At 35.5% G+C, this 12,732-nt stretch overlaps 1 protein-coding gene across 1 annotated transcript; it reads right to left on the bottom strand.

Annotated features, from left to right (window-relative positions):
* Positions 1–665: 665 nt before the first annotated feature.
* LOC107084793 (reprimo-like protein) lies at positions 666–1,511 on the bottom strand. The gene has a single exon (XM_015374800.1). It carries the CDS (start codon positions 1,149–1,151, stop codon positions 816–818), a length of 336 nt encoding a protein of 111 aa, XP_015230286.1. The 5' UTR covers positions 1,152–1,511; the 3' UTR covers positions 666–815.
* Positions 1,512–12,732: the final 11,221 nt, after the last annotated feature.

Raw genomic sequence — 12,732 nt, 5'->3', positions numbered from 1 at the left:
TATATATATATATATATATATATATATATATAATCTGAAATCTATTCAAAAAAGGAAATACTAACCATATTGTGTGAAGCTTTTGAACAATCTGTTTGGAAACAAGATCCAGTAACAGAAGACAAGGCAGGAAAGTGAATTTCAATATTTAATTGCATGCTGCAGTTTAAACAGTTTAGTACAAAATATTTCATGCAGCAGTCTTAAAAGTGCAAAACGTGTCAAAAATCACTCTTTTTGGATGAGTCCGCGAGCATGCCAAGTATACAATCACTCCATCAAGCTGTTAAGGAGTTTTAATATTTTAAAATAATCTACAAAAATCGGCCTTTAAAAGTGTTTTCATTGATTAAAACCGAGAAAATACTTTGTCTTAAGAAAATACCTACATCATGTCCATGGATTACACTGGCAGGCGTTGGGCGATAAGAAATAACCATGCTTAGAGATATTTGTAACGTAATCGTTTTAAAAGAAAGAAGAAACATGAGGTAACAGTTCGTAAACGTTGTGTTACTTTGTTTAAGTTGGCAATTTTAAAAGCACTCCATATATGTAATACATCGTTTTAAACATGTAAACAACTGCCATTGGGTTTACGCACGAACTTTACGCACAAACATTGGTCGTTTAGGAATACTTCCCTGTTTGTTTTCTTTTCTTTCTTTTTTTTTTGGAAGGAAATGTAAAGTTTCTTTGCATATCGTCAATCTTGACACAAATCAAGCATCTTCGATTGTTCCGTGCACATGCAGATCCTAAAATCCGCCCCGGATCCCCGTTCTGGGTCTCCCACAGTGTCTGAGTTCTGCCCTTTAGCCGAGACCAATCATTACAGTTTCTACGTCTTTGGAAGGTCTCCGGTCCTTCACCAGGAAGTTAATCATGCTCTCTGATTTGATCATCAGGTTGCATCCGAGGAAAAAAATGCCGAACATCACTGTAAGGGAAAGGACGCACAGCACCGCGATCTGGACCACACGCATGACAAAGAGTTTGCGCTCATCCTGCAGCAGCACCAGGGACCCTCCGCCGTCACCGGTCATCACCATGTCTGAGCTGTTATTTGAATACGTATCCAAAGCTTCAGCGAGGGTCTGGCTCCCGTTAAACAGCGCGCCATGGGTCATGTTGAAAAGAGAAGCATTCATACTTCCTTGCGGGTTTTCAGCTCCAAAATACAGGACTCCACTTCAGTGGCGCACAGTCTCAGTCAGAACTTGGAATCCAAATGAGGATTTTTATGTAAATCTTCAAACAAAAGTCAAAAGAAAGACAAAACTATACGCTTTTGATCTACAACTGTCCTGACAAACATTGAGAGTAGCTCCGTTCGTGCGTAATGATCGCAACCATCTTGCAAATTACCTCAGTCGGATAAGGTCGCATTAGCTTCAAATAAACTTTTTTCCAACTTAGAGGACGTTTTTCCCCTCAAAATTCAGTTGAGTCTTTTTAAGACAGTAAGCAAAGATCGGCACAGTGTTTCCCTTCGGTGTAACAAGGTACTCCCTGTGCTCCTTGTGTGCGCTCCCTCTGTGGTGCGTCTTAAAGTGGTGATGATGAGCTCCCCGCGGAGCCGCACCGACACCCCTCACCGCAGGAAGAGACAGGTGGGCTCTGAATACTATGTATGTGGGTGTGTGTGCAAGTTGAGAAAGAAAGAAAGAAAGAAAGAAAGAAAGAAAGAAAGAAAGAAAGAAAGAAAGAAAGAAAGAAAGAAAGAAAGAAAGAAAGAAAGAAAAAGTGTAAAAGGAATAGCAATTAAAAGCGTAATCTGACTTTATTACAATATATTAAGAAACTATATATCAGACATAATTTGACAATATTTAAAAAAGGAAATTATAATTAAGTAATGGCTGAAATAAGGAAATGTGTTGTTGCCTTTTGACAATCCACAATCAATGCCTTTTTATAAATATTGCACAGAATTGTGTGTATTTAAACTGTTATTTTGAAAGTTGATATTTTCACTGAGCTTTAAATTTTTGAAGTCTAAATCCAAATATTGTTCTCAGTAGTCAGGGCTGTGGGTTTTTTCCTGTCCAACAGTTTAAAAGAAAAATGTTGGTAATATTTAAAGGTAATTGAAACCCACATTTACTCAAGACAAAGTGTATAAAAACTTACAAACTTTCTTACATTCATTTGCACAACTGAATGCGTAATGTTAATTGACTTTAACATATTGTGCATGTGCATTAAATGTCTTGGACAATTGTGTTTTACATTTCTTCAGACTATAATGTGACTCATTCTGACTGCATGCGATACACGCTCATTACTAAAAATAGAAGAAAATTATAAAGAGACTTCAGGAATCATTCATGGTTTAATGTTTATTTTGCAAATAATAATAAAAAATATGGCATACTCTTATATCAATCCATCTGTCAGAATAATACTCAAAAAAATCATAGTTCTACTACCAATAGATACTGTGTAGGGGATTTCTTTAAATTATATTTAAAAAATCTGCTCGTTCAAGCTCTTAAATCTGTTTAGGAATTTTATTTTGATTACTGAGAAACAGCACAGCGGACAGGTTGGAGGTAAAACAACCGAGAAGTTTAAAACATATTTGGTTTATAAAACAGCATTCCAAGCTCTGAACATCTTACTGTTAAATTCATTAATCCATTTGAAAATAAAAAGGTAAAAACTTCACACAGAGCAATGACCATTTGTGTAAACTGACACCCATGGTGAGCAAAGGCTTGATAAGAGATGCAGCATTTTTTGTAAAAAAAAAAATAAAATAAATAAATAAAAACAATAAATAAAAAAACTTTAGCATCTGCTCTCATTTTCCCTGGGTCTATAGTGCATTACTCTGTGTTGAACCTTGACCAAAAATCCTTTAACATTGTGGTCAATCTTGGAAAATAATTTTTAAGTCTCTTCAATAAAGTTTTAAGAGAAATATAAACCTAGACATAAAGAATATAGACTGATCTGATGTTAGACAACTTATTTTTAAAATCTCTTATTTTGAAATATTGGGTAAATTTGCCTGTGTGAGCTTTGACTTACAAATTAAGGTTTGAAAAATAACAAAATCCGGAACAGATATGAATAAAAGCTTTCCTGCCTTCCCTGTTTATGCTTATAACTAAAATGAACCACTGGGCTACCAAACATTTTTGTAAATACTTGCTTTATGTTCCTACAACGCGGCATGCCACCAAACAACTAGAGCAATAAAGATGAGCAAGGTGCAATGTTGTGTTTATCTAATAAAACACCTTGGATAGTGATTTCTGTTCTTAATCTAATGCCTCATTAAACATGTGATTAAGGACAAAATAAAGCATGCCTCCTAATAGGTAATTAGTGATGTTTTATATTTAAAAGTAAACTTATCCATATCCAAACTAGCTTCACTAAACTGCTGATATCAAACAATTTGAAATCAGGCCAAACATTTTATGTGGAAAAAGTCTCATTCTGCTTGCTGCTGAAACACTCCAACCAATAAAAGAGTTAGTTCTAGTTGACATGTTTTTGGCAAACCGCAGCTGCTGCAAAATAGCATAGCTGTATTTTAATTCTTAGCATTAAAACTTTTATCTGCTTCAGTGCCTCAGTTGTAGCTACTAAATAGTTTGGAAAAAGTCAGAAGTTTGGCTTAGCAAAAACTTTGTTCCCATTTTTTTGGAATTTCTCTGTAGCATAATAGTGTTTAAGAAAAGCAGTTTTTATCATATAATTTCCTTGATTCAAAAAACTTTTTTCCCGTTTGAAGGTACTGCAGAAGGGCAAACTATGCACTGATGGAATCCCATTAATTTGCTGAATCCTGTCAGGAGATGCTTTTTTACCATTTTTGGTCTTATCTAGGATTTGATGAACAGTCAATGGAGTGAGCTCCTCTCTTTAAAGTTCTTGTTATGTGAGAAATTGCTTATTTAAGGCCAAACCTGCAGCAGCAATATCCTTTCCTACTTTGTCCTGAGATTATTGTGGCCTAGTTCAGTTTCAACCAGTTTCACTCAGTTTCACTCTGGGTCTCTAAAAGAGACCCTTAACCCCTGATTGCTCCCCCTGGTGCCCCACAATGGCAGCCCACTGCTCCCCAAAGGGATGGAGGAAATTTCTCCAATGAGAGATCGATACATTTCAATTATATAAATCCTAATCTCAGCACAGGACTTGTAAACATCAAATTTGCACTACATGGCTGATTTCTCCATAATCATTTTAACTAGAACAAAACTCCTGGTTCTGTTGCATTTTGCATCATATTTATTTAATTGCACTGCATTGAACCTTTCCATTTCAATGCCTTTTTGCACCTATTATACTGTTTACATTCTAATCACTGCTGCACTTTATAAATGGAAATGTTAATTTCACTGCTAAGCTGCTCATTTACTGTTGAAAGCTGTACGCATTGAAAGTTTGTTTTGTATACACTGTGTATACAAAAGGACAATAAAGTTTGTCTAAATATAAGTCTAAAATGAATAATCTTTGTAGGTCATTTAATGGGTGATCTATGATATTTTACTCAAGCATTTTTTGTGATATAATATTTGGATTTTTGCTGGACTGAATGTGAACAATGGCAGTAAAATGTGTATATAAATAATTAAAATTTTATTTCCCGCTTAAAACCTTACGTCAAGCTGTAAATTATAATTGTGTCAAATTGTTAATTTTTAAAAATATTTTTTTACTTAAATTAAACCCCTCTCTTTTTATGTTTAAAATAATAAGAGCAAAATAATAAATTTATGACATGATTAGAAGTCAAACGAAATGTTATATTGATATAAACTCATCTGATCTTTAGGTTTACTAAATTTAAAGAAATGTCTCCGTCAATCATTCTGAAACAGCCTTTTACGACCTCTGATCGACGCTCCGTCAGATTGATCTTCTGTTTGCTAAAAAACAAAAGGCCATGAAATTTAATTTGAGATGCTCTGAGTAAGCAGCTTCCAGCCAAGCGTGTGTACAAACAATGATTAGCTTCTTCCTCAAATAACTAACGTAAGCCTGGGTGTGGTTTGCTGTCAGATAAATTTATTGACGGTTGCAAACCGAGACACATAACTCAGCCATTATTTGCGGTAGAAATAAATCAATTATTAAAGCCTTTAAATTAATTATTGCAAATGTCTTTGAAGGATTGGCATCCAGTTAATAACTTGGGTCATTTATTCAACCTAGAGTAATGACAGAGAATTGTCTGTAATTACAATTCATACCCCTAACAATATGTATATCTCTTATTATAAGAGCTACTGGTTATTTTACCCTCATACTCTGCAGAGCAACAGGTCTTCTCACATACGTTTTCCTTGCTGCACATGTGACAATAATGCAAATTACTACCTGTGATTGTTGAAGCAAATATATATGTAGATACTGTAAAATCATATGAGGCTGCAAACATGAACATGGGTGTCTGACTTGTTCCTTAGCAACAGAAGACCTGTGAGCTCAGTGACAGATGGTTGGGGAAGTTATTTTAGTTTAATGGAGAAAGACAGGGAGGGAGCAATGACATGCCTTTACTTTGGAGGGATGATGGTTCCAAGACACATTGACTAGTTGAGAGGAGCACATATAATTGGGGTCAAGTCAAATTACTAAATCATTGACGAATAGATTTTTGCAAAATTTTTTAGAAAAAATCCCATCTTACCGGTGATATTAGTATCCTTCAATGCCTCCTTCAAACTCTAACTGATATACAGAAACAAAATAGACAGAGATTACTTTTTCTATAACATTTCTCTCTATAGAAATTTTATAGAAAGTAATTATGCTATTGTGTATATAGACAATCTTATTCTTTTGTCTGTCTCAGGGACTAATGTTGGAAATTAGCTGTGAGAACCATAGTCTGATACAGTACAACTCCTCAGTATCTCATTTTTTAATATTTTTTATACATTTAAAATAAACTAATCCTATATGCATAAATATCCTCAGATATTCTTTTGCAGACAAAAATATTTATCACTTTTATAATTTCTGCTTCACCCTGGAATGATCGGAATTACCGCCAGTGATGTTCTCAAATTCAGACTGAAATATGCTAATTAAGGAGTGATGCTGGGTAGCCTACTTGATAACTATAACCCAGAATTATCTTATGGCGGCTTTGACTTTTAATATCAGGTAATTATTGCGCTCCAGAGTGTTGGGTGGCTGGAAATCTACATTTAGCTTCTAAACAGCAGCAGAGTGTCCCAACAATTTTTATTTCCTTTTGGCATCAATAAAATAAAATACATGAGTTGAAATGAATGGAACTGAAATGAAATCAATTTGAACTAAACTGGTTAAGAGGAGTATCTCTAAAAAAAAAAAATGTTTAAAAACTATGTACAAATTAGTCACCAGTTCACTGCAGGAGCTAATTGCATTTTAAATTTTCTTTTACAGAATGACAGTCTGGCCATATTTTAGTACCTTTAATCTAAACAGCAACTAATATTTTTCCAGGTTTGCCAATATTGGCATTGGAAAGAAACTATTAGTCAAAAAAAAAATTTTGCCTGTTTTCTTTTAAAGTAAGCACAGTTCAGATCACTAAAAGAAAGCAACACGTATAAATGTTTTATATCTAAACTGTATTGTAAGCATAACCAAGTCTGCTGTTATGAAAGCAAAAAGTTAAGCTGAATGACAAAGTCTGGAATCGGTTAAATGGGTTAAGTATCTTCTATGAAATATTTTTGATCATTTTATTTACCTGCCTAAACAACAACTTGGTGTGATTAAGGTAGAAAATAATGACTTTCTCATATGCCAAAATGTTAACATTGTTATAGCTTTTTTACTTGTCAACTATCTGGGGAAATAGAAAAAAAACAAACAAGTGAGGATATTTTTTTTTTTTAGAAATTAGTTTCTTTTTCTTAAATGTCCTCCCTGAAGGTGTCATCATACTGCCAGTCCCCAGCTCTTCCTGTCAGATCTGGGGTAGATATGGGGGCGGACGATAAGATTTCACAGCTCTCTCCGTGTCTGCAGTTCTTCTGTCCTCTGAAGTAGAGACGAAGGGGAAAATTTTCCACTCAACATGAGGGAAGTGGCAGCCTAGCAACACAACCTAAGCAGAAACATTTGCAGCAACAGGGAAATGCTGTTTGACCTCACCCCCGCTTCTCATCTCACTTCGAACCCACTAATATGTTTCATAAAGGCACGCCCTTTGTGATGCTCAACCGACATTCTTCGAAACATCTCCATTTCTTCCTCAGATGCTCTGCATTAGCTGATCAAATCAAACTCTGAACTCCTGTCCAATCTTCTAAAGAAGGAGTATAGGACAATTAAATGCCAGGGCAAATTAGAAAAGTGAACTAATCTGTTTTTTTAAGGTATTAGAGAAAATGTCAAAGGCCACATTTTGATCTTAAGGATTTATCCAGCTCTGGGAGTCCTAATGAGATATATGTAACGCAGCTCTTAATTATTCTGATCTAACCTGCTCTGGCACAGCAGCAGATTGGTGCCTCTGATTATCTGTGGACTAAACAAGCATCAGTCATAAAGTTTCTTTAAGCAGATAATGAGTTCACTGCAGAGGGATCTATATGTGCGCCCTCTATTTCAGTCTACCAGTTTGAAAGGCTCAAATGAAAATCTGTTTGTTTGAGAAACAGATTACAGAATTCACAAATCTAATTGAGGAGTTTTTTTTCTTCCTCTTTGTTGCTCCAGCACAGACACACCACGCACAGAGCCTGCGCCCATTTAAGCTCATTTCCATTTAGACACATCTTCCAATTGCAGATTTGTCTCCTCTCTCTCTTTGTTTTCCCTCTTTCATCCATTTTTTCTCTGAAGTCGCTTCTTTGAATCTGCATTGTACTCTTGCATGTGAAGACAATACTTGGGAAGAGAAAACCTTCCTTTTAATTTCTCCCTCTCAAAGTGTTCCCAGCAGAGTGTTTAGTTAATAATATTTATTTTCTCCTCCTATAAACTTTCACCCCCAGGGATTTGGAAACGTAAGCCTCGGATACAGACCGGAGCTGCAGAAGGAGGCAGATCGGATTGCGGTGCTTCACAACACAAATACACAATGTCCCAGATCAGCGACGGCTGGGCGCTTCTTATAAGCCCAGCAGACGAATCACCTGAGGAAAACCTCATATCGTCCTGCATTTGACCTTTGCACCCGCTAAAGCAGAAAAGCATAAGCTGGCTCCGGTTAATCAAAGGCTGATTTTTGTCTGAGAGTGGTTCTGTTTCAATACTGCTTTTTCAGACTCTGTGAAAAGCTTAAAGGACTCCAGATAGATCTATAACACAGGTCAGGGCCCCTCCTTTCCCCCCCACATGCCTCCCTCTACTGCCTTCTTGTTCATTTTTTAATTGGCCGCCATCTGACCCAGTCTGTAGGTTTTTTTTATTCAGGACAAGCAGAGCATACTGTACCTCTTTCCAAAATGCCATTGATGTGAGGGGGTGTTCGCTACAGGTGGTTTGTGGAGCCAATAGATCCAAATCAGTCATTAGTGAAGATAGGTTTTTACTGCTCACACTGTATTATCTACCTGTGTATTATCCCAGTCCACCCACACCAAAAGCTTGATGGCAGCGGAACAGATAACCATTATAGCTTTCCTACTTATTTCTTTATTTCTGTCATTTCTTCTTTGCAGTAGTTCTTGGACAAGGGTGGCAGTAACTTAGCAACAGACTGGAGAATACAGGCAGGCTCATGGATAAAGATTCAATAAATGGACAAGTGCAGTGATAAGAAGCATTGTCTGTGTCTTTGAGCCTCGGCACATGCCGCCACATCCACACAACCTTCTTCTAAGCTGATTTGACTTCAACAATCTGAGGTTTCTTCCATGTTTTTTATTATTCTTTTTTACTTCATAAAATTTACAAACTGAGGCTTTAAAGTTGGCTCAGAAAGTGATAGAATCAACCTCAATCCTCTTATAATTTCAAACATCAGTCAAATTCTATTTTATGGGAAGAACGATTGTCATGATCGGCCATTCTGGATTTTTTTGGTTCTGTGTAAGTTTTTATTTTGGGTTCTGAGTTTTGCCTTACTTTATGCTATTCTGTGTAGTCAAGATTTATAGTATTTTTAAAATTCCTAGTTTCACTCTTCCTTGTTATTTATTTTCAGCATTTTTGCTATTATTTATTCCTTGGTCTAGTTTTAGTTAGTTATTCATTCTCCTATTCTTAGGTTATGTTTTCCATGGCTTCAGTTATCTCCAGTCTCTTATCCTATAGTCTCCCATTTGGTTATTTCTTATTTTGCAGTAGTTAGTTTTATTCCCCGTTATCCTTATTTAAGTTATTTTCCAGTTACAGTTAAACCCTGTTTTCCCTGGTTATTCTTTAATGCCCCTAGTGCTCCTTTCCTTTCCCATTGGTGCCTTTCTAGCTGCTTCTGTCCACACCTGCTCCTAATTAACCAATTACTCCACTCTTCGTTCTGTCTCCCATATATACTCCTCGTCTTGAGTTCCTCAGTACTAGATTATCTCCATTTATTCTTGTGCGTTTCTCCCGAGCTTGTCTAAGTTTTGTTTCCTGAGTTCTGAACCTTTCTTTTCTGGAATTATGTAAGTCCCCAGTAAAACTGCAAGAACTATCTGCCTCCTCTACTCTGCATTTGGGCCCACAACAACATCCACCAACCCTGACAATGATCATCTAAATGCAGCACTTCATTGGGAAGAGGAACAATTATAAATATTTCATAATCTTTTCACAAATATAACCTAAAAAGTGTGTTACGCATTTGTTCTTAAATACATGCAGGCTCTTTTCTGTGTTTTACATTATTTCCACAACTTTAGGCCCTATTAATAGACTTATTTCAGGAAAAAAAGGGAAAACACATCATTCCTTTTTTACATTAGCAATTTGTAGGTAATTGCTCAATTATTCTGCACAGAGCATCCCTGTGACATACATGCCATCTCATCTTAGATAGAATAGAATTTAGGATTAGCATATAAGGCCCTAAATAGCCAAACTCCATTTTATATCAGATATCTGACTGTTCCTTATGTTCCTAAAAGGGCACTTTACTCTTAATCTGCATATTTACAGTGGTTCCTAGAATCTTTAGAAATAGAATGGGAGACATCTTTTAGTTATCAGGCTCCTCTCTTGTGAAACAAGCTACCAGTTTTAGTTGGTCAGGCAGACACCCTGTCAACTTTTAAGGCTAGGCTTCAAACTTTTGTTTTGGTTACGCTTATAGATAGAGTGGTTCAGGTTATCCTGAGCTATCTCTATAGTTACGCTGCTATAGGCTTAGGATGCTGAAGGACATAGTGAGTTTACCAAAGATGAAAAGCTTTAACCCTTATGTTTGTATGATTTGATTAAATTGTCTTTGTAAAGTGTCTTGAGATGATGCATGCTGTAAAGTGGCACTACATTAATAAAATTGAATTTATCTTTGATCTTTACAATCGTTATGAAAAAAGCAATTTACCACATCCAATATTCTTTATTATTTCCTTTCACGGAGATTCCCTGTAATCTATCAAAGCGATTTAAAGTTCTTTGGGCTTTATGAGGGTTATTTAAACTATTTTTATTGACTCAAGATCCTTTTTTGTCACTGTATAAAGTTTCAAATCATCAAATATTGGCTTGAGGTAAAGCTGAGTGTATATACAAAATGCTTTTTATCTTTAAAATAAGCTTTTATAATGAACTATGCATATTAGTAATCAGTATTTATATCAAAATTATCAAATCACAATACGTTTAACTTTCCAAAGGGTGGTTAACCTATGGCTAACCTATAGAACTTACAAGATCAATTAAAAAGCTCAACCAGGAGCTCACAAAGTGCAACTCTTGTGCAAAGTATAAAAGCATTGTCCCCAGTAAATAATTTAATCCAAAAAAATAATAATAATAATAATGGACAAAAAACATAATCATGTTAAAAACCATTACACACTGAAAATATGAAATATCTATGCTGGTGAAGGTTCTCAGTCATCCAGGTCATAGTCATTCAGAAACAAATTAAAAACAATCCACTGGACTTGGTTCCCAAGTTTGAAACATACATATCAGACATATCAGTGTGATGATCGGAGGCTGATTTACAGCTTTAGGACTTAAAACACTTGCTTTAGTTGATGGAACAGGGAGTTCTGCTTTCTACCAGAGTCCTAAAAAATTAATGTCTAATAGTTACCAAGACATTGACTTAAAGCACACCAGCAAGTCCTGAATGGTTTAATTCAAATTTAATTAAATTTGTTTGATCATCTGAAACATATGTGAGTCTGACAAAAAAAAAAAAAAAAAAAGAAACCTAAATAGATACTAAAAAATTCCACTTTGTAGTCACTGAAAAGTTTTTCTGTTTTTTGTACTTTTCCTAATTGCCACATGTTATATCCATTCTGCCCAGTAGGGGGCAGAGCAGACACACAGCAGCGTTTACGAATCAAATTCAGGCAGATTAGAGTTAAAAGTTTATTTCAGTTTATAAAATAAGATCAATTCAGTTTCCAAGTATCTTTTTCTAATGCTTTTTTAATGATATTTCAAAATAATATAAACCTACATTAAGAGCGAATCTTGCAAGAGGAGACGCTTGGTTTGCATTAGTAATGCATTTTTAGCAATGATTCATGAATCATGTTTATTCCTATGTTGCAACGATTTCGTGGCTTTTGGCAATAATAGCATCATTAAAAAAAAAAAAAAAAATAGTGGTAATTTCTTAAACACCTGGGCATCTTTTTGAGTTTTTGGGGGGTTTTTGACAGAGATGCGCATGCATTCGGTCCATTTAGATATATTGAAAACAAGGTTGTGAAATCTTAAGACTGTGAGATAATGAATTAATATTTCTTCACAAGTTTCCAAATGAATGAGTGATGCGAGGCGCGTCTGAGCATGTCTGCGGTGTGATGGGGGAAGATCTTCACCTCCACCATATGAAAAGATAAGAAGAAACAACAGATCTGATCGCTTCTCAACCATGGGGACTTTAATGCACCGTTTAGCCTCTCTGATTCTCTTTGTCTCAAACGTTTTCGGTAAGATCTTTTTCTTTTGAATACTTTCTATTACTTTTCCAACTTCTTAAATGTTCAGCTGTTTGGTAAACTCTGCACTTTTCCAACTTGGAAAGTCACAAAATCTCTCATAATGTTTAAATTACAGAAGCCAGTTGGTGCTGATTACAGTTTATTAACTAAACTAACTAAAGGAAAATATCTGTTGGATGTTTAAATTGTACAACAGCATTCAATGCTCCTAAACTCTCCACCTTTCCTTATAAGGTATGGGGCTCCGTTTGTATCAAAAACAAGCAGATGTAAAATGTCTAGATATTGTGCTGTTGTTGCATATGTGTTTTCTGTATATGTATAAGTTGCACATGTATTTGCAGCATATGTCTGTGCTGCATATGTCTATGTTGTATATGTAGATGTTGTATATGTCTATGTTGCATATGTCTATGTTGCATATGCAGATGTTGCCTCACTGTAATCTTGCCAGTCTGCATGTCTGAAACATCCGTGATTACGATCGAACCTAGTGGCGGAAAAATTGTTCGGTTAGTTGAAAAACCCGGTGATCCAGACACTAGATACCATATAAACCACTTTGAATCCTGCCAATAGCAAATTTAACCCCAAAATACTGACGTGCTTAATAATGTACATGGTCACCATGGCAAGCCTGTTTTCTGTTCAGTGATTTTATTTTTCATTAATATCAGACATCATGCTCTTGCCTACTGAA

Source organism: Cyprinodon variegatus, unplaced genomic scaffold (genome assembly GCF_000732505.1).
Source record: "Cyprinodon variegatus isolate N-32 unplaced genomic scaffold, C_variegatus-1.0 Scaffold109, whole genome shotgun sequence".
NCBI classification, from domain to species: domain Eukaryota; kingdom Metazoa; phylum Chordata; class Actinopteri; order Cyprinodontiformes; family Cyprinodontidae; genus Cyprinodon; species Cyprinodon variegatus.
The sequence above is the reverse complement of the archived record's forward strand: the minus strand, read 5'-3'. Positions and strand labels throughout refer to the sequence as shown.